Source organism: Primulina tabacum, chromosome 4, assembly GCF_025594145.1.
Source record: "Primulina tabacum isolate GXHZ01 chromosome 4, ASM2559414v2, whole genome shotgun sequence".
Lineage (NCBI taxonomy): Eukaryota > Viridiplantae > Streptophyta > Magnoliopsida > Lamiales > Gesneriaceae > Primulina > Primulina tabacum.
The window spans coordinates 23,587,800-23,610,692 of NC_134553.1; the positions used below are offsets into that span (position 1 = coordinate 23,587,800).

The 22,893-nt window shown below is 41.6% G+C and overlaps 2 protein-coding genes across 2 annotated transcripts; one reads left to right on the forward strand and one right to left on the reverse strand.

Annotated features, from left to right (window-relative positions):
* Window positions 1–849: 849 nt before the first annotated feature.
* On the forward strand, window positions 850–2,937 carry LOC142541918 (uncharacterized). The gene is made up of 2 exons (XM_075648366.1): window positions 850–1,293; window positions 1,366–2,937. Exons 1-2 carry the CDS (start codon window positions 850–852, stop codon window positions 2,935–2,937), a joined length of 2,016 nt encoding a protein of 671 aa, XP_075504481.1.
* A 12,543-nt stretch (window positions 2,938–15,480) lies between these two features.
* Window positions 15,481–16,758, reverse strand: LOC142541919 (uncharacterized). Its single transcript, XM_075648368.1, has one exon. It carries the CDS (start codon window positions 16,756–16,758, stop codon window positions 15,481–15,483), a length of 1,278 nt encoding a protein of 425 aa, XP_075504483.1.
* Window positions 16,759–22,893: the final 6,135 nt, after the last annotated feature.

Below are 22,893 nucleotides of genomic sequence, written 5' to 3' on the forward strand. Positions count from 1 at the left end.
AGACTGCTTTTAGGACTCGTTATGGCCACTATGAGTCCCTTGTGATGCCGTTCGGTCTGACGAATGCGCCAGCTATCTTCTTGGATCTCATGAATCGCGTATTTCAGCCGTATCTTGACCAGTTTGTGATAGTATTCATAGACGACATTCTCGTCTACTCCAAGAATCAGGAGGATCACAGCAGACATCTGACCACAGTGCTGCAGACCTTGCAGAAGCACAAGTTATTCGCAAATTTCAGTAAGTGCGAATTCTGGTTAGAGAAGGTGGCGTTCTTAGGCCACATTATTTCTAGCAGTGGTATTGAGGTCGACCCAGCAAAATTTTCATCAGTCAGAGATTGGGTTGTGCCGCAGAATGCATCAGAGATCCGCAGTTTTCTTGGACTAGCAGGATATTATCGGAAGTTCATTAAGGGATTCTCCTCTATTGCCGTTCCACTCACATCATTGACCAAGAAAAATGCTAAATATCTGTGGAGCGAGGAGTGTCAGAAGAGCTTCGATACTTTGAAGCAAGCTCTTATCTCAGCACCAGTTTTGGCCATGCCGTCAGGGCCCGGTGAGTTTGTTCTGTATACCGATGCTTCGAAGCTCGGTTTGGGCGCAGTATTGATGCAGCATGGGAAGGTGATAGCATATGCTTCTCGACAGTTGAAGACCCATGAGAAGAACTACCCTACCCATGATCTAGAGTTGGCTGCCGTAGTATTTGCCCTGAAGATTTGGAGGCATTATTTGTATAGAGAGAAGTGTCAGACCTTAACCGACCACAAGAGCCTCAAGTATTTCTTTATGCAGAAGGAGCTGAACATGCGTCAGAGGCGTTGGTTGGAGCTTGTGAAGGATTATGACTGTTACATTAGCTTTTCTATTCTCTTTAGCCGACAAGGCTAAAGATTGGCTCTATTACTTGCCCTCTGGGACGATAACAACTTGGGACAATATGAAACAACAATTTTTGGAGAAGTTTTTCCCAGCTTTACGAGCAGCAAATATTATAAAAGACATTTGTGGGATTAGACAGCTGCATGAGGAAAATTTGTATGAGTATTGGGAGAGATTCAAGCAGTTGTGTGCCAGTTGTCCACAACACCAGATTCCAGAACAGCTACTAGTTCAATATTTTTATGAGGGACTCTCGCTCTTTGATAGGAACATGATTGATGCTGCAAGTGGAGGTGCATTGGTGAACAAAACGCCTCAAGAGGCACGAGCTCTAATCTCCAACATGGCTGCCAATGCACAACAGTTTGGTACTAGGCAAGACAACCCTCCACGACAAGTCAATGAGGTAAGTGTTACTCCTATCGATCAAAGGTTAGATTCTTTGACATCTCATTTGGAAAAATTGGTTGCATGACAGGTGCAACAGGTAAAAGCTTGTTGTGTATGTGCTATGGTGGGACATCCTACAGATATGTGTCCGTCACTACAAGAAAAACCCACACAACAAGCCAATGCGATTGGCGGATTTCCTGGGCAGCCCAAGCGTCGATATGACCCATATTCTAATAGCTACAATACAGGATGGAGGGATCACCCAAATTTCAGCTATAAGAATCAAGGAGGCCAACAAAAATATCCACAGCAAAATTTGAACAAACAACACGCACCTGCGCAAGCGCCTAACTCAGGTATGTCATTAGATGAAATTTTCCAATCCTTAGCTGAGAACACTCAAAAATTTCAACAAGAAACAAGGGCTAGCATTCAGAATTTGAGCACTCAAGTGGGACAGTTGGCGACTTCAATTCACAAGTTGGAAGCACAAAATTTAGGTAATCTATCTTCTCAGACAGTGGTGAATCCAAGAGAAAATGTGAGTGCAATTACTTTGAGAAATTGTAAAGAATTGGATGTTCAAGAAATTGGGGTACAAGCATCAGTCAAGCAAAAGGAAGAGAATGAGATAAACGTTGAGGATAAAATAATCAATCAAGAAGATGCTCCGAAAGGTAAGTTTTCTCCTCTATTTGAGTATAAACCTATTCCCCCATTCCCTCTTGCATTGAACAGGAAATGTGAAAGTATTAAGGAGTTGAATGACACTCTTTGTAGAGGTGAGGTAAATATTGCTTCATTAGATGCTATTAAACCAGTACCTCGTTGTGCTAAAATTTTAAAAGAATTGTGTACTACAAAAAAGAGACATAAGTTGATGGGGTGTAAAAGAGAAAAGGCAGGAGAACATGTTTCTGCAGTCATTCAAAAAACCATTCCTATCAAATGCAGTGATCCAGGTATGTTTTCTATCCCTTGTACTATTGACGATACTAGACTTGAAAAGGCTATGTTGGATTTAGGTGCTTCTATCAATGTCATGCCTGATTCTGTTTATAATTATTTGGAACTTGGACCTCTGACTGAAACCGACATTGTGATCCAGTTGGCTGATAGGTCCACTTTTTATCCTAGAGGTGTAATTGAAGATGTTCTTGTGAAAATTGAAAATTTGGTTTTTCCTGCTGATTTTTATGTGCTTGATATGGAAAATGATGATTTAAACAGTCTAATTTTACTAGGAAGACCATTTTTGAAAACTTCAAAGTCTGTCATAGATGTTAATAGTGGTACTCTTACTATGGAATTTGATGGTGAGATTGTTAAGTTTAATATTTCTGATACCATGAAATATCGTATTAGTGAAAGCACTATTAATACTCTTGATATCGCTAATCACTTGTCAGAAGAAAATTCAAAAATTGTTGATAAGAATGAATTAGAGGAGATTATTGAAAGACCTGTTGAAAATTCTAATACTATATTTTCTCTCTCTGATTTGCAGATATCTAAAATTATGCAAAAACTTCCTCCAGATCGACCCAAGCATGTACTCATAAAAAAGGGAAGAAATATCCAAGGGATAGGGATTTCCAAGAAATTCAAAGAAAACACATTTGCTGAAATTTGCTATGAAAATATTCAAGCGGAATAAAGTGGATAAAGTGACCATATATGAACCACCATGAGCAACAAGAAAGAATGAAGTCGAGCCAACGAAAATAAAAAGAGGCGCTGATTGGGAGGCAACCCAATTTTTATTTTTATTTTTGGTTTTGTTTTTTATTATTTTGATTTTTTTCCTTTTTTTTAAATAGTACAATTTTTGTTACATTTCTGCAGAAGACGTCCTCTAACAAGGCGTGACCACGCCTTATAAGAATACCACTTCTGCGCAAAAAAAAAATAATAATAATAATAATTCCAGTAGAGGTTTTAGTACAAGGCGTGGCCACGCCTTGTTGAAACACCTCTACTGATTTAAAAAAAAAAGTTGTTCCAGTAGAGGTTTTTACACAAGACGTGGCCACGCCTTGTTGAAACACCTCTACTGAATTTTTAAACAAAAAAAAAAATTTCTTAACCTTTTTTTTTCTCTCTCTCTCTCTCTCACAGCAGCCTCCATCGCCCCTCTCCAAATCCCCTCTCCCATCTCGCGCCACCTACTCCAGCGTCGTCGCGACCCACCAGCCGCTCGTCTGCTCTAACTTCCATAACTGAGCCACGCTCTCACGTCCCCACCGCAGCAGTAGATGATGTTTCTTTACGATGCTCATAATCTTTCAGGGGAGTTTTCTAACTTTTCCTATTTTATCGTTTTAGTTGAGCATCTATTTTTTGTCATTGAGGACAATGCCAAGTTTAGGTGTGGGAGTTTGTGCGAGAAATTTGACTTTACTGTGGGATTTTTGATTTTTTTTTCTTATTTGATTTTTAGTCTGTTGATTTAATTTTTCAGCATTTTGAAAAAAAAATTGAAAAAAAGGGGAAAAGATATTAACGTTGTTAGTTCCAAGCACCTAAATCATTTGTTATCTCTTTCTTCTGAATCCTGATTGCCTCCTATGCGAAAAAAATGAGGTTTTCTTTGCGTGCAAATGTTTTTGCATTCTCACTTTTTACATTATGAATAAGTTGCTCTTGATGGTAGTTAGAGAGGACAAGTGTGTGGGATTTAACACAATTGCTATAATTTTTTTCTTGGTGAGCTTTGAGCCTATGAGCAATCATGATATCATGCTCCATTTTCTTTGATTGTGTGTTGTCATTGCATTGTTAATTTTTCTAGAACTTGCATTGTTATACATGTTTTTGTCAACACTTTGTGGTGGATTAGGTGCTTAGACAAAATGATAATGGCATTAGGGTTAACCATTTTCTTTCGCATCATCTGAGCCGTTCTTTGAGCCTACCCTGATTCATAGACCCCTAGTGAACCAAGTTTGAGCCTCAGCCTTTTTCTTTGAATAAAAATAACCACATTACAAGCCGTGATAATTCCTTTTTGTTGGTTATCCCCCTTTTTGTACCTTGAATTGGAAAATCATATAAAATTTTCATAAATAGAATCATTCAATCCAAAATAGTGTGAATTGGTGGGATTTCGTCAATCTCGAAACCTCATAGTCACCGTCTACAAAAAAAACAAAAAAAAAACAAAAACATAAAAAAAAGAAAGAGAAAGAAGAAAAGTAGACGAAGTGAAAAAGAAAAGAAGAGCAAACAAATAGAAAAAAAAAAGAGGGCTCTTGATGTTATAATGAAATTAAAGATGTTATTATTTGAATGCAATTGTTTTGCGAAAAGTGCATATGATTTCTCTAATTCCATAGCTCATTGTTTCCTTTTATCCTACCTTACCCCTAGCCACATTACAACCCATTTATAGCCCTTTTTGTTTGTGTATTTTAATTCATTCATTTAGTGGAAGGATGTGATAAATTTGCAAGCCTATGGAAAAAAATTTCAATGCATTTGACATGAGAGTTTGTTGACATATATCCTAGACACCAATGAGCGGAATGAGCGAATCTTGTGAGGAGTTATTAAATCCCATATATTTTAATTTCTACACATTCTGATATCAGTGATTGTTCATGATATTATTTTGTGAGATGCTCTGAAATTAAAATGTCTTCTTGCATGAAAAATGTTTTGGATAAGTAGAGGAAGCGGAAGGAGGACGAAAAATTGAGATAATGAGTTGATCTATTTTTGGCTTGAGGACAAGCATCATTTAGGTGTGGGAGATTTTGATAGGCGCGTAATAGTTAGTATTTTTGTAACGTCCCGAAAATTTTAAGGTAATTAATTATGTTGTGCATAATTGCATGTTTAAAATATATTTTTCTACATGGTTGCATTAAAATATATTTTTAAAAGTTATTCGAGTTGCGATCGAGGAACGGAGACCGAGGGCTGAAAAATAGAAAATGTTTTTATTGGTTAATTGTTTTTAATTAAGGGTGATGCTTTTTCTTATTTTTGAAAATATGGGGTTTTGAGGTGATTTTATACGCCGGGACGTAAATTTTATCGGTGTTGGTTTTTCAACAAAAATACGAATTTTTTGGCAACCCGGCTAATAAATTCACAAATTTATTTAAACAAAACTATTATCATATTTTAATTAAATTCTAATTAAGCTTTAATGGGCCTAAATTATGCTTATTAGGTCTAAAGCCTTGTTAACAAGATATTTAACTATAAAATATGTAAACCCTCCCCCAAACCTGGACACTTGCACGCCTCAAATTTCAGAATTTTTGCACACCAATACACTCAAATACACGGCACACAACACCACAATTTGAAGAAGAAATAATCAAGAAAGCTTAAGGAGAATTCAAACCAAGGTTATTGTCCAGTTCTTCGCAAATCGTCGACGAATAATCGTGCGTTTAAAACGCAAAGCCACGCCATAATTCTTTCTTTTCTCATCTTTCACACCATAGTATTTTATTTAATTGAATTTTTGCATGTAAAACAAGTACAACATGAAACAATTTCGTTTTTATAATATATATGAATTTTTGAGGCATGAAATTGTTGCAAAAATTATGTTAAACATGTGTTAAGGGGCTGCTATGATTAGGTAAGGTTTATGGGTTGTTATATGAATAATTATTGATTAAAATATGATACAACTTGTTAAGAAAAGAAACTGGAACAGCCGAGAGATACAAAAGGGGGCCGAGAGAGGTTTATGTGCATGTGAGGGACAAGTGGTTCGGTCCTTGTGCATGGGGTCAAGGGGCTCGATCAGGGCTGGGTCAGGGTCAGGGGTGGTCTTGTTCTGGGGCTGGGTTGGGTCCTAGGGTGGCTAGGGTTCGAGGTTGGGGCTGGGGAAGAGTCCACGTGAAGTGGGACTCTCCCCCATGAGCTGATCCCGACCAGCTGATGTACAAGAGGGTTGTGGCTCGGTTTGGGGCTGGGCTAGGGGTCCATCGGGGTCTTAGGATGAGGGTCAGTGGTCGGGCTAGGGGCTGGAGTGGCTTGGTCGCTGCTGGTTGAACAAAAGTGAGGAAGCGCAGGGCAGCAAAAGGTAGCGCGCAGGTTGTTGTCCAACTTCAGGCGGCTCGTTCGCGGGGTACAGGGCTTGGGCTTGTCTGGGCATGGTCTGGGCGTGGCACAGGGAGGGTTAGGGTCTGCTGGGTTCGGTAGTGGCTCAGCTGGTAGAGTCCTAGGATAACTAGGAGTCCTAGAGCAACTATGAAACTCACACACACATGTACAGATTTTGGGTCAAGTTTCAGGAAGGTTTTGAGCGGGCCAGGGGTTGTTTTACGGTCTGGGCTTGCACAGTAGGGTCCCTAGATGGGTTGGCTAAGTTTTGGCTCAAGGTGGCTCGGGCGTGGCTTGGGTAAGTTAGGAGATGGCTCGGTGTGTTCGAATAGGTGTCAAAAACGAGATTTTAAGAACTAAAAATGGATCCATGGGTTCACGGGTGTGGCTCATGACTTGTAAGGGTAGAATAAATCATGAAAAGGTTATGGTAAAAATTTGGGATCAAAATAATGAGTTTTGGATTTATTCGGGATTTAATCGCCGCACGAAACGCTAATTAACGAGTTAATTGAAAAGCCTAGTTTTAAGCTTTATAAAATTATGAAAAATTAGGTTTAAGCTTAAATAATTATTAGAAGTCTAAGTTTTTAATTTGAGAATTTTATATTAAGGTTTGGTTTAATTCAGGATTAAAACGCATTAATACGTCACATTTAAAAGATTAATTTAAAAGTCCACGATTTAAACTAAATAAAAATGTGAGAAAATTCACGTAGGTTTAAATAATTATTTGGAACATGTTAGAGTCAATGAAATTAAGAAAAAAAGTCAAAAACGATAAAAGTCACTGATGCAACTCGGGCGAAACGGACGAGTCGGGTCAGGAACTCTGCCGGGTAAACTATAAGGATATTGAAGGAAATAGGAGTTAGACGTCGGGCTTGGATCGTAACTTCTCGAGTTCCTTGGAAGATCTGTGAATAAGAAAATAACCACGTGAATGGGCGCCGGAAGGGAGTCCGGCGTGGCCACTCTGATGCTTAAGTCAGCAGGGTACTCAAGCAATAAAACCAATGTAGCCAAATGATAGTTGTGATGATTGGTGTGTAGTAAATGCGAGTATTAAATGTGAATCAATATCTAAAAGATAGTAAATGCAAGTAAAGGACCTGATATTTATAGTAGAGGATACAATGATGACTTCGTTCTTCGTGTGAGAGCATTAATAATAATAGGGTGGCTGATTATACCCTATTGTTTTGACATGTCAAATCGCACACTTGTCACATCCAGGTCACTTGATTTATTGACCACTTGTAATAATGTCAGAGATAAATCGGCTATAAACACTGTTGATCGGCGGCATTAAATACTTCACTCATATCGAAGTGATCAGGGTGAGGTATTCCTTGGGATTCCTTATAAGGACATAAATGTATAACTTCTCAGAGGGGTTCTTCTTCGGATGATCTCGTGGCCTGGCCTCTGATTGACCGGCCCTTCCGTGGGTTCTTCCAGCCACTTTCTCGTTATCCTAGGTAATTTCATGACTTGGGTGCCGATCCGTTCGATCACTTTATTGGTATGGTCAGAACCTTTTATTCTCCTGACCCGGGCATTTAACCATGGATATTATCCATGACCCGGGATATCTTCGGGGCATCATCACTCTTATCCATGACCCGGGATATCTCGGGGCATCATCACTCCTACCTTAATTAGTCGGGCTAGAGTCCACTCGTTGTCCCGATTATTCTCGTGTGCCCGGTCAGGAAAATTGTTTGCTTACTTGCTTATTATTATTTTTTAGGCTGATCGTAATATATGGACACGTGGATTATAGCTGACATAGGCCGTAGGATTTGTCACAGACTCTTCTTTTTCCAAGAGAATGAATCATTATGACGCATTAATTCTTGGACCTGTCTTTTCGAATATCTTCTCGTCTGTATGAATATCTTTGCACTATTTCCGATGAATATCTGAGCCGTTGGGTCCATTATGGATTAATGGTGTGGATTGGCTTCACTCTCCTATATATATAACAACCCTTCCTTTGTTCAATGACACCGACATTCATCTTCTAGAGAATACAATGGCAGGTGCAAGCGGTTCCAAGGCTCCTGATATGGCGGAAGAATTCATGAAAACAGCCCGGGAGAAACGAAAACTGGAACTGGAGGATGAAGTCTTCCATAAAATTATCCACTACTGGGAAAAGCTTCAGAGACTGAAGTTTCTTTACGAGACTGGGGAAGCTAATACTCCTAGACTGGTGGTAAAGCTGAAGGAGTATAGGGAACGTCTGCATGTTTCCGAGACAGCTGATCTTTTCAGGGACGATTATGTCTACGAGCTGATGCTCTACAAGGAAAGGAAAATTCTGATGGACATTGTCGAATCCGACAGCTTCCTCAAATCGTCTACTGGAGAAGTAAAATGCTGGATGACCCTGTGGATGATGTTCGTAGAGGAAGCATATTATGATGTAGTCCGCAAGAATTTCTTCTTCTGAATAAAAGTTATTTTTGTTTTATATCTCCGTTACTCTCCCAGCACCCTTTTCAGGGATAAAAACGCTTGTCCATTTGTAGTTCTGTCGAGAATTTCAATTTTTCTAGATATTGTATTTGTACTAGGAACTGAAAAATAAATCTCCCTAACTGAGATGCCGGGGGCTAAAATTCCTCATGCTATAAAATAAGATGCCGGGGCCTCAAACCTCCCGGGCTATGATTAGAATCATAATGACGCATGCATCAATATTAAGTTCCTGTCGAAAAACGTTCCATATTTCGAGATGGATAAGGATGATGCTTCGATAATCGTGAACGTCCTCTCGTCTTACTTGATACCATTTACGAGGTGCATCCATTAAATGTCATGTGCCTATAAATAAGGGAATAGAAATGAAAGGTGAACATCAGTTCAACATGTCTTCAAGTGATTCCAGTGTATGCAGCATTACAATCTCTTCCGTTGGTGCACATAGCCAAATACCAGCCGAGCTACGTTCTTACGTGGAGAATCTAAAAAGAACTGTCGAAGAGTATATCGAAGTAAAGGTTATTTCCACTTGGTACAAGATTCAAGATATTACCATCGCTTACCAGAATGGCCTGGCTCTTACTCGCGCACAGAGAGCATTGGCGAGGAAATATAGGCGAGAGCTTGAAATAGCTCGAATTGCAGACCTAGCCACCGACCAAGCTCTGTTTCATGCTATGTTGTGGAAGGAGTGGCATCATTTGAACAAAATTTCAACCGCCGAGTCCTTCACCAATCTCTACTTTCAAGAGTTGACTGATTGGATGAATGAATGGCAGGATTATGTATCTTCTAGAATAGCTGTAATACGACGCCGACCATTTCCGTAATAAAAATTTTAATGTATCTTGCTACTTTATATCTTTTGTGAACAAGCCGGCATAGATTAAGAATCAATAAACAGGAAAACCATACGCTATTAATTGATCGCCGGGTCCTCGTGCCACCCGTGCTTAAGATAATACGCCGGGGCTTCGTACCACCCGGGCTTAGGATCATACGTCGGGGCTTAGCCTTCCCTGATCATTTAACGTGATGTCAGAACGACGCATCCCCCCCTGACAAGCTGTCAGGAACTGTCCGTATTCCGAGCAAGTGAATGACTATAATTTCTCGATTTGTGCTCACGTCTTTTCAAATATCCCGCCCAATGATGCCGCCCAATTTTCGAGGCTGATCTGGTCAGTTCGATCTGCTTTAGATCAACGGTATAAATCACTCTCTTCTCCTATATATAGTATATGACTTGTTTTCAAAATTCACTTTCAAATTCCCTTGTAGCGAAGCTCTGCCAAATTCTTTTCTCGAGTTTTTCCGTCGCGTGGGTGTTATTCCGGCGATCTTTCCGTTCATCGACAACCGGTCACCATCTCCATTTCTTCCTACTAAGTCTCTTTTCCTCATTTATCCTTTTCATTATGTCAAATTCCACATCTTCTACGTCCGGCAAAAATGTCAGGGGTCGATCGGAGGATAACTCCCCGACCCCTTCTGATACCTCCGTTCGCCTTCCAGTGGGCATTTCCATTTCCCATTCTCGACCCCTTAAAAAATCCAAAACTTCTTCTTCTCGTCCCGCTGGTACCCAGGGTAAGGGAAAAGAGAAGGCCACAAGTCTCCCATGGTTTTCCACTATGACTTCTACCCTTCGCCCGGGTAGTATAGAGGAGTTGAGATCTTTGGGCTCCATCCCTTCTACTTATGATATCAAAATTCCCGGACCGAACGATCACCCAGATACCCCTCCCCCGGCTATCATGCTTTCTTTCTTGAGCAGCTCAAGAGTGGTCTACGCTTCCCGATACATCACTTCTTTGAAGGAGTTGCTCGATTTTTCAACCTTCTCCTCAATCACCTCCACCCTAACGCTTTTCGTATTATGGCTGCTACTTTTGTACTATTCCGTATGAAACAACTTCTCATCAATTCTTCAATTTTTCATTATTTTTATTCTTGCCGGCTAAATGATGGGGTCTTTTCTTTTATGGCCCGCATGCATTACCGGTTCTTGACTGATATCCCTTCCCCTCTGAAGGGATGGAAGACAAAATTTTTCTTTCTTCAATTCCTGACTCTCCCTACCACTGCCTTGGGCTTTCTCTCTGCTATGCCCTCCCAACCCGAGCTTCCCCGGGATTACAAACTCCTCCCTTCTTTTATCCAAGTCTGGGGGGCCGTAGAAAAACAATCTTATCTTTCCTCTGTGTTGATCGGGGGGGACAACTTGATTCATTATGGGATTGGGTCCCGGCCTGAAGACCCCGTGGACAAGATAATAGATGAGTTCAATCACCCCGGGTCGCAGGCTGGTAAAGTATTATCTTACCATTATTTCCCTTTATGTATCCTTCACTTGCTTGGTCATCTGACGTGCTGTTTTTGTAATGCAGCCGAAGACATGATCAGGGCGAGTTTCCAGGAGGCCGCGGCTAAGAGAAAAGCCGAACAAAAAATAGCCCGGGCTGAGAAAAAAGCTCGAGAAACTCAAGAGGAGGAAGAACGCCAAGCCCGGGCATTGGCTGAAGCCCAGGAAACTGAAGGACATGGGGATGAAGCAGAAATGATGGTTTGTGAGGAACCCATTCTTCCCCAGGAAGAATCCGCCGTCCCATCTACCGAAGAGGATCCAGCTCCTCTTAATCAACGAAAGAGGAAAGCCATCCAGGAAACGGTGGTGGCAGTAGAGGATGACGTCGAGGAGGTCGTCCGGTCTCCTCCTATGACAGGTTCTTCTACCGGGCCCTCTGGGGGAAGGCCTTGGGTTATTCCCAACATCTTCGGGGAAGATATTGGTGCAGACCTTCTTAAAATGATCCGAGGCCTTTTTCGTCCTGACGAGGTGGCACACCTTCAGGGACTTCATCCCAACGTGCTCTTCTCTGCGAAGGAACTTCCCGAGTTTTTTCTGTAAGTTCAGGAAATTGTAACCCCCCCCCCCCTTTTTCTTCTCTCCCTTTCTTTCTCTTTTCTCGCTTTATCCCCAAGTTTGCACAATATTTTAAGGGCCTGCAGATGCTCGTACATTCTTACGAGCGAGTAGCTATCGTAGCTAAAGGGGCCAATGCTCGGGCTACCTCGGCCCAGGAGATGCATGCTAAACTCCGAGAGGAGGTGGGTCGTTTGAGCGAGCTTCACGACCATGTGTTGGCTCGGGAGAGGGCTGTCTGGGAGCAGCAAATGGATTTGATGCGGGCGGAGCTGACAGCGGCCCGAGCAGAGACACAAGCGTTAAGGGAGGAAGCCGAGTCCTCCCGTGCTCGAGCTGATGGTCTCCAGGCTGCCGTATCCCTTCTTAAGACTGCTCAGGAGGAGCAGATGACCAACTTTTTAAAATCTCCTGAGTTCAAGCTGATGTTGGCTAAGAAAGCCTTCCCGTACTTTGAACAGAGCTTCAACAAGTGCCTGGAACAATTCGAGGAGGTGGGTTTGGTCCTAGCTGACCAGGAAGATTTTCCAGACTTAGAGAAAGCAGCAGCCTCTCTCCTAGAAGAGGAGGAGGAGCAGAACAAGGAGCACGATCCCAAATAAAACTAGTTTGTCTGTTTTTTTTTTTTTACTCCCGGGTTCCGGGCACTCTGTAAATATCTTCTTTGTTAACGAGATCTCTTTATCGCATTTGATAACAGCTTCCCCAACATTCCTATATTTGAAAGTATAACCGGGGTACGGGTCCACCGGGCCAGGGTACGGGTCCCTGGACTTGAAAGTATAATCGGGGTACGGGTCCACCGGGCCAGGGTACGGGTCCCTGGACTTGAAAGTATAACCGGGGTACGGGTCCATTGGGCCAGGGTACGGGTCCCTGGACTTGAAAGTATAACCGGGGTACGGGTCCACCGGGCCAGGGTACGGGTCCCTGGACTTGAAAGTATAACCGGGGTACGGGTCCACCGGGCCAGGGTACGGGTCCCTGGACTTGAAAGTATAACCGGGGTACGGGTCCACCGGGCCAGGGTACGGGTCCCTGGACTTGAAAGTATAACCGGGGTACGGGTCCACCGGGCCAGGGTACGGGTCCCTGGACTTGAAAGTATTCGCACGCTTTCTCGATCAATCTTTTTATTTGATGTAGAAATCAGTAGATACAAGCCTTTTTTACACATAATATCTCTTTAAATGAAAAGCAATCCATGGCCTTTTGAGAGTTTGTCCCAGAGAATCTTCAAGATAATAAGCTGCACCAGAACTGATTCTTTGAATTATTTTGAAGGGTCCTTCCCATTTTGCTTCCAATTTCCCTACATCGCCTACCGGTTTCACCTTTTTCATGACCAAGTCCCCTATCTGAAAGTTTCGCGCCCGAACGTTCTTATTATAGGATTTCATTACCCGGCTACGATAAGCTTCCATTCGAATGTTAGCTCTGTCTCGCCTTTCTTCAACCAGATCAAGTTCAATGGCCCGGGACTTATCATTGTGATTTGGGTAGGACTCTATCCGAATACAAGATTGCCCGATCTCCACTGGCAGGACTGCTTCTGACCCATAGACAAGGCTATAGGGTGTTTCCAGAGTAGATGATCGAGGAGTAGTTCGGTAAGCCCATAAAACACTTGGCAATTCATCCACCCAATCTTTTCCTTTTCCGTGGAGCCGGGTTTTCAGTGCTTTCACGAGGATCCTGTTAGTTACTTTCGTCTGGCCATTAGCCTGAGGGTAGGATACTGAGGTGAAGGATTGAATAATCTTCATTTCATGACACCAGGAGGTGATCTTTCTTCCTTGGAATTGTCTTCCATTGTCGGAGATTAACTTCCTAGGGATGCCGTATCTGCAAACAATGCTTTTCCAAAGAAATTTCATAACTTCGTCTTCAGTAATTCTGGCTAATGGCTCAGCTTCCACCCACTTGGAGAAATAATCAATAGCTACTAGAAGAAATCTTTTTTGTGCCCGGGCCATTGGGAAGGGGCCCACTATATCTAGACCCCATTGATCAAAAGGGCATGAGGCGGAGATTGGTTGCATACTTGCAGTTGGGCGATGGTGAAGATTGGAATGGCGTTGGCAACCCTGGCATTTTCGGACTAGACTGGCGGCATCTTGATCCATCCGGGGCCACCAAAATCCTGCTAATAGGGCTTTCCGAGACAGGGCCATCCCTCCCAAGTGTTCTCCACAGCACCCTTCGTGAATTTCCCGGAGGATGTACTCTACTTCACTTTCTGAGATACATTTCAACAGAGGACCTAGGTATGATCGCCTGTAAAGAGTGTTGTTTAATAGAGTGAACCTGGGTGCTTGCTTCTTTACCTTTAAAGCCTGAACTCTGTCAATCGGAAGCTTGGCATGGACTATGTATTCAATCAGGGGAGTCATCCATGAATTTATTTGGGTAGGTGATGCCTCATCCACAGATAGTACCAATCGGATAAAACACGTGATTTCTCGGGTATTTACTTCGGACATAGAAGCAGCTAACTTGGCCAGACTATCGGCTTCCTCATTCTCTTCCCGGGGTATTTGTTCGATGCTCCAGTCGGTAAAAATGGCAGCTCGGGCTGTTATGAGTATCAAGTATTTGAGCATTTTTTCATCTTTGGCCTCGTAAGCACCCTTAATTTGTTGTGCCACCAACTGAGAATCAGAGTAAATAATTACTCGGGAGGCTCCAACTTCTTGGGCGGCTTGTAATCCTGTTAAAACAGCTTCATACTCAGCTTCGTTATTTGTAACCCGGGAATCGATTCTCCAGGCCAATTTTATCTTTTCCCCGAACGGGGCTATTATGACCACTCCAACTCCGCATCCGGATAGATTTGAAGCGCCATCAACAAAGACTCTCCACACTTCCTCCTCTGTCGGTTGAATCATTTCTATCAAGAAGTGTGTCAGAGCCTGAGCTTTGATAGCGGTCCGGGGTTGATACTCGATGTCGTATTCCCCTAGCTCTATTGTCCATTTCACCATTCTTCCTGAGACTTCCGAATGTGTCATTATTCTTCCGAGTGGGGAATTGGTGAGGACCACTATCGGATGAGACAAAAGTATGGCCTTAATTTTCGGGCAGTCACTACCAAGGCTAGAGCTATTTTTTCCATTTCACTATATTTCAACTCTGCTCCTCGGAGGGCGTGACTAACATAATATACGGGCCTCTAATCTGTCCCTTATTTCTTGATGAGAACAGAACTGACAGCATGTTCAGTAGCAGACAAATAAATCCACAACTTTTCCCCCGGCTCCGGCTTTACCAAAACAGGTAACTCGGATAAGTGTTTTTTCAAGTCTTGGAAAGCTTGCTCGCACCCTTTATTCCAACCAAACTTCTGGGCCTTTCTGAGGACTTGGAAAAAGAGATAACTCCGGTGAGCAGATCGAGAGATGAATCGGGACAAAGCAGCAATCCTCCCGGTCAATTTCTGTACATCCCGAGTAGATTGAGGGGAGGACATGTCAATCACAGCTTTTATCTTTTCCGGGTTGACTTCAATTCCTCTGTCTCTAACCATGAAACCCAGAAACTTTCCACTCTTGACCCCGAACACACATTTGGCCGGGTTGAGCTTAATCTCATACTTTTCCAATGTGGCAAAAGTCTCTGTCAAGTCATCAATAAAACAAGACATTTCTCGAGTCTTAATCAAGATATCATCCACATATACCTCAATATTCCTGCCTATCTGCTTTTGGAAGACTTGATTCATGAGGCGTTGGTACGTGGCCCCGGCATTTTACAATCCAAACGGCATGACCACATAGCAAAAGGTACCCCAGAAGTAATGAAACTTGCCTTATCTTGATCTTCTCGGGCCAAGGGGATTTGGTGATGACCCTGATATGCATCCATGAAACTTAGTAACTCAAAGCCGGAAGTTGAATCTACCAACTGATCGATTCGAGGAAGCGGATAACAATCCTTCGGGCAAGCTTTGTTCAGATCCCGGAAATCTACACACATCCTCCACTTCCCTGTGGCTTTAGGGACAAGGACCACATTAGAGAGCCATGTGGGAAATTGGACTTCCCTGATGTGGCCGGCTCCCAACATTTCCTTCACCTGCCCTTCTATGATTTTGTCTTTTTCGGGCCCGAAGTGCCTCTTCTTCTGTTTTATAGGTCGAGATCCGGGGATGATGTTTAGTTTGTGCTCGGCTACTTTGGGTGATATTCCCACAAGTTCCTGTTGGGACCATGCAAAAATGGAGATGTTAGTTTTCAGACAGGCTAGGAGTTTTACCCGGGTGGAGTCTTCCAGGTCTCGGGCCACTCGGATACTTTTTCCTGGTTTTATTTCAACCACCTCTTGCTCGTCCTCTGCCACAAAATTTACTTCATTTCCCTCTACCTCCTTTGCTCCCGGGGCCATTTTCTTTCCCCTGTCCTCCATTCTTGCCCTTTTCTGGTCTACTCGGATTGTTTCACCATAGCATTTCCGGGATGAGGGTTGGTCTCCTTTAACCTCTCCCACCTGCCCTCGTATCGGGAACTTGATCTTCTGGTGATAAGTGGAGGCTACAACTCTCATCTCGTTCATAGCTGGCCTTCCAAGGATTACGTTATACGAAGATGGGGCATCTACTATGGTGAAAACTGTCTTCCTCAAATCTCCACTTCCAAGTGTTAGGGGTAAAGTGATTTCCCCTTCAGGATATACAGCATGACCGGCAAAGCCGAACAGAGCCGTCGCAATTACTTCCAGCGGATACTCATGTAAATCCATCTGGACCAGGGTTTCCTTGAAAATAACATTAACAGAAATCCTATTATCCACAAAAACTCTCAACACATCATAATTAGCGACCCGGGCCTGAATAACCAGAGCATCATTATGAGGTAGGCTGAGTCCTCTGAGGTCTTCCGGGCCAAAACTAATAACCGGCTCACTTCGATTTCTCCCACCCACTTCTAAACACACTCTTCTACCCCTAGCTTTCCTGGCTCGGTTGGAGTCACCATCAGTAGATCCTCCCGAATTCATTTTGATCACTCCTCGGATAGGGAGAAGGTCTTCTCATTCCACTTGTCTGCTTTTTTCTTCCCGAGAGTTCCCTTCTGTTCTCCTGCTTCCACTGGAGATAGCCGATCTCCTAGGAACATTCGGTCCAGGTCGCCGCGATACCCAGGGTGGCGACCTGGGCTCCTCCCGAGTAAGGCGAGATTCCGGCTCAGCATGCTTCCTAAATCCCTTCCTTAGGGATCGGCATTCATTCGTGTTGTGGGAGCATTCTTTATGTAAGGTGCAATATCTGACGAGAGGACCGGTCGGGGTGTGATACTAGGGAGTGGGGCCACATCCGAACTGCATTCTTGAACTTCCATACCCCGGGCAGTTCTCAAGGGAACATGAGAAAGATGCCCGGTACCATTCCTCTTGTTATTTCTTTCCTCAGGTCTGACAGCCCGGTCTCCCCTTGCTCTCTTCAATGCTTCTCTCTTCTGGTGCTGGGCTTCTTCCATATTGATGTACTTTTATGCCCGGGATAAAAGATCTTCAAATTCTCCAGGTAGTTTTTTGGTGAGGGAGCGGAAGAAATCCCCTTCTAGCAATCCTTGCGTGAAGGCAGTAGTTTTTGTTTCGGGAGCGCAAGCAGGCACGTCTAAGGCTACTCGGTTGAATCTTTTGATATAAGCCCTTAGAGTTTCCTCCGGGCGCTGCTTTACCTCGAATAGGCTAAAGGCGGTTCTTTTATATTTCTTACTACTGCTGAACTGATGTAAGAACACCTTCAGAAAATCTTCGAAAGAAAGAATACTTTGAGGAGCTAAACCCTCAAACCACCTTTGAGCCGAGTCAATCAGAGTGGTTAGAAATACTTTGCATTTAATTTGGTCCCCATAACAATACAACATAGCCATGTTTTCAAAACGAGCGAGATGCTCTTCGGGGTCAGAACTCCCATCGTAGTCCTTGATTTTAGCCGACTTGAAATGCCCGGGTAATGGTTCCCGAACAATGATGTCAGAAAATGGGCAACCTTTTGCAACCGGAGCGTTGCCCTTAGAACCAACATGCCCTTCTAACATTTTCACTTTTTTCCTTAATTCTTCCAATTCTTCCGCAACAGTGGGAGACTTAGAACCCGCGCTCGATTCCCCCTCCTCTTCCCTTCTTTCTTCCCTTTGCGGCTGTTCATGTTGTTGCTCGGGATGACTGGCATGGTGAGAAGTGGCCTTCTTTGCCGTGGCCATTTTAACAGCATCAGTTATAATCTTCTGTAACTCCTCGGTGGTTAAATGAATGGTAGGCTGAGGACCATTAGGGGGAGGACCATCAGCACCAGAGATACGAGTGTTGTTTTCTCCTTGGACATTAGTGTTGTTTTGATTTGCTGTTCTTCTGGTAGGAGCCATATCAACGTCTTAGAACTCAGAATTTCCCACAGACGGCGCCAATGATGCAACCCGGGCGAAACGGACGAGTCGGGTCAGGAACTCTGCCGGGTAAACTATCAGGATATTGAAGGAAATAGGAGTTAGACGCCGGGCTTGGATCGTAACTTCTCGAGTTCCTTGGAAGATCTGTGAATAAGAAAATAACCACGTGAATGGGCGCCGGAGGGGAGTCCGGCGAGGCCACTCCGATGCTTAAGTCAGCAGGGTACTCAAGCAATAAAACCAATGTAGCCAAATGATGGCTGTGATGATTGGTGTGTAGTAAATGAGAGTATTAAATGTGAATCAATATCTAAAAGATAGTAAATGCAAGTAAAGGACCTGATATTTATAGTAGAGGATACAATGATGACCTTGTTCTTCGTGTGAGAGCATTAATTATAATAGGGTGGCTGATTATACCCTATTGTTCTGACATGTCAAATCGCACACTTGTCACATCCAGGCCACTTGATTTATTGACCACTTGTAATAATGTCAGAGATAAATCGGCTATAAACACTGTTGATCGGCGGCATTAAATACTTCACTCATATCCAAGTGATCAGGGTGAGGTATTCCTTGGGATTCCTTATAAGGACATAAATGTATAACTTCTCAGAGGGGTTCTGCTTCGGATGATCTCGTGGCCTGACCTCTGATTGACCGGCCCTTCCGTGGGTTCTTCCAGCCACTTTCTCGTTATCCTGGGTAATTTCATGACTCGGGTGCCGATCCGTTCGATCACTTTATTGGTATGGTCAGAACCTTTTATTCTCCTGACCCGGGCATTTAACCATGGATATTATCCATGACCCGGGATATCTTCGGGGCATCATCACTCATATCCATGACCCGGGATATCTCGGGGCATCAGTCACGTTTAGTGGTAAAACGGTCATTTTACACATAGAAATTAGTAAACGTCATGGCAGTACCCTATTTGCTGTTTTATATGCTAATATGTTTATGTAACATGTTTATGAATTTTTACATGTTGAAATATGATTTTTAAATGTCATGGATTATCAAGGATTAAATTGGACAATTAAAAGATATGTATATGTTGCATGCTTGGTTTCAAAATAAAAATGATATTATATCCATGTTTTTATTAAGTGATGATAACTTGTTGAAGGACGTGAAGGGATTGTGACTACTACAATATGTTGGAAATATCGTGAGGGTTATGGTCCCAGTGGGAGCCCGACGATCGTGTTTCCGTTAATACGAATACGAATATGATGAATATGATTGGAGATGTCGTGAGGGGAGAAGGCCCCTGAGGGAGCCCATTTATGGGAAAAGGCCCCAGAGGGAGCCCCGACGATCGTATTTCCAATGCCATGATAGGTTAATACGTAGGCCAGGGCCCAGTTGACCGGTGAGAGTGTTGCTGGTGTCCCCCGCCGCCCAGTACTGTGGTTTCTTTAGATGGATTCATCACCCAATACGTTTAAGAATACGAGTCACAATCAACGATCTGAATTCAACGAACACGAACATGAATATGAATACGAATATGGACATGAATATGAATATGTTTAAGTGATATGTTTATGTCTTTTGAAAATGTTTTTATGCATCATGAAAATGTTTACGAAAATGTTTAAGTTTAAGTTTATGCATCTTCATGAAAATTATATTTTAAGTACAAGTATTTTTCACTGTTATATGTTAACTGTATTACGTATTACTTGATATCAAGGATATGACGTGTTGAGTCTTTAGACTCACTAGGTGTGTATGATGCAGGTGATTATGATAATATGTTAATGTTGGTCTTGATGCTTGATTTGACTGGATTGAAGGTGCACATGACCCGAGGATCGACGCTAGTTTCCGCATATATGTTATGATTTATGTTAAAAGATTTTATGACTTTTATCATGAGTATGAGTGGTTTTTAAGAGGTTATAGTATGGGCTATACTTTTCAAATGTTATTTTTAGATTTAGAAAAATGTTAGTTGGTTGTTTATTTAAAAATGATGTCAAAAATATTTTATGAAATTTTATGGTTCGGTCGAATGCTACGTGAAGTTTTTAAAAAAAAATTTCTAGTACTTTTTAAGAAAACGAATAAGGAGACGTTTCAGTTGGTATCAGAGCAAATGTTCTGTAAAGGGTTGTGCCACCATCAGCGCCAAAAAGATCAGTCGTCAAGCCTCAATCTGTAAGTTTTACATGCTTTATATGATTTTATGATGTCACATGCATAAGTACATGAATTATATATTTACGTCACATGTTTAATAGCTTTATGATAATATATAATTTATGTGCTTTAGAATTTCTATACGTGATACTATATGAAATAACAAATTATTTGATTACAACGCATGTTGGTTTTATGGTGGAATTGAACTATGTTGACTTTTGGGTTTTAGTATTGACATTCTACTTTTTGGGCCGTAAGTTAATCGTGAATTTTAGGAATGTTTTTGGGACACGTAGATTTTTTAAGAAAATATTTATAATTCATGGTTACTAATCGAATTAATTTTTGGAAATTAGACGTAAAGAATAATGATTTAAGGATTTTCAACGACTTGAGAGTAAGAAAATGAATAAATTGGGATTTTAAGTTTTGATGAAAGGTAAGATTAGTTATAGGAATTGATTTTTGGGTAAATAAGTTTAAATTTATCGAAATTTTGTTATGCGAAACCTGTAGAAGGGAAGTAAGAATTCCAAGAACTTATGGGTTAACTGTAGGATTTTTGAAATTAAGGACCAATTAGGATGATTTTTGAGGAAATTAAGAATTTATTTTGCAATTGTTAAGGAATTTGGGAACTAATTTAGCAATAAGCGGTAATTTGATGGTTTAATTGATAGGAATTTTTTATGATTTGGGCTAGAAACAATATTTAGAACCTTGGGATATCTTAGTTAAAATGTTATAAGGAATGTTAATCAAGGGTTTTTAGAATGAATTGATATTATGCTTGAAAATCTAAGCGTTAGCGGATGCATTTGGGATTTTAAGATTAAAATTTGATAAGTTGATGAATATTTTGGGTATAAAATAAAGAAAACAATATATGATAAGTATGGTCATACATATTTTTATATTGGGAATTTTAAGAAAAGTTGAAATTCGAGGTTATAATAGTATAACACTAAGTCATTATGGGTCTTTTTAAGTTGCGAATTGCAAAATAAGGATTTAGGGGGTAAAATTAATTGGGATGATCAAGGAGATGTAAGGACATTTTAGAACTTAAGTTTTATCAGAGTAGCGCAGCGGAAGCGTGAATTTTTGGGATAATAGAACTAAGTCTAAACTTTGGGGTATTAAGGATAAGCGAATTTCGAGGACGAAATTCAATTTAAGGGGGGAAGATTGTAATGCCCCGAAAATTTTAAAGTCCACGTAACTCACATGCATGCAATTATTAAATTCTCTTGTATTTTAATTAAATATTTTAATTGCATTAATTAATTATGTTGTGCATAATTGCATGTTTAAAATATATTTTTCTACATGGTTGCATTAAAATATATTTTTAAAGGTTATTCGAGTTGCGATCGAGGAACGGAGACCGAGGGCTGAAAAATAGAAAATATTTTTATTGGTTAATTGTTTTTAATTAAGGGTGATGCTTTTTCTTATTTTTGAAAATATGGGGTTTTGAGGTGATTTTATACGCCGGGACGTAAATTTTATCGGTGTTGGTTTTTCAACAAAAATACGAATTTTTTGGCAACCCGGCTAATAAATTCACAAATTTATTTAAACAAAACTATTATCATATTTTAATTAAATTCTAATTAAGCTTTAATGAGCCTAAATTATGCTTATTAGGCCTAAAGCCTTGTTAACAAGATATTTAACTATAAAATATGTAATTCCTCCCCCAAACCTAGACACTTGCACGCCTCAAATTTCAGAATTTTTGCACACCAATACACTCAAATACACGGCACACAACACCACAATTTGAAGAAGAAATAATCAAGAAAGCTTAAGGAGAATTCAAGCCAAGGTTATTGTCCCGTTCTTCGCAAATCGTCGACGAATAATCGTGCGTTTAAAACGCAAAGGCACGCCATAATTCTTCTTTTTCTCATCTTTCACACCATAATATTTTATTTAATTGAATTTTTGCATGAAAAACAAGTACAACATGAAACAATTTCGTTTTTATAATATATATGAATTTTTGAGGCATGAAATTGTTGCAAAAATTATGTTAAACATGTGTTAAGGGGCTGCCATGATTAGGTAAGGTTTATAGGTTGTTATATGAATAATTATTGATTAAAATATGATACAACTTGTTAAGAAAAGAAACTGGAACAGCCGAGAGATACAAAAGGGGGACGAGAGAGGTTCATGTGCATGTGAGGGACAAGTGGTTCGGTCCTTGTGCATGGGGTCAAGGGGCTCGATCAGGACTGGGTCAGGGTCAGGGGTGGTCTTGTTCTAGGGCTGGGTTGGGTCCTAGGGAAGCTAGGGTTCGAGGTTGGGGCTGGGGAAGAGTCCACGTGAAGTGGGACTCTCCCCCATGAGCTGATCGCGACCAGCTGATGTACAAGAGGGTTGTGGCTCGGTTTGGGGCTGGGCTAGGGGTCCATCGGGGTCTTAGGATGAGGGTCAGTGGTCGGGCTAGGGGCTGGAGTGGCTTGGTCGCTGCTGGTTGAACAAAAGTGAGGAAGCGCAGGGCAGCAAAAGGTAGCGCGCAGGTTGTTGTCCAACTTCAGGCGGCTCGTTCGCGGGGTACAGGGCTTGGGCT

Excerpts from the sequence above, each read along its gene's own strand:
- LOC142541918 (XM_075648366.1), top strand. The coding sequence starts at position 850 with ATGACTGTTACATTAGCTTTTCTATTCTCTTTAGCCGACAAGGCTAAA. Across the intron at positions 1,294-1,365 it reads CTCCACGACAAGTCAATGAG|GTGCAACAGGTAAAAGCTTG; the intron begins GTAAGTGTTACT and ends GTTGCATGACAG.
- LOC142541919 (XM_075648368.1), bottom strand. The coding sequence starts at position 16,758 with ATGAATTCGGGAGGATCTACTGATGGTGACTCCAACCGAGCCAGGAAA.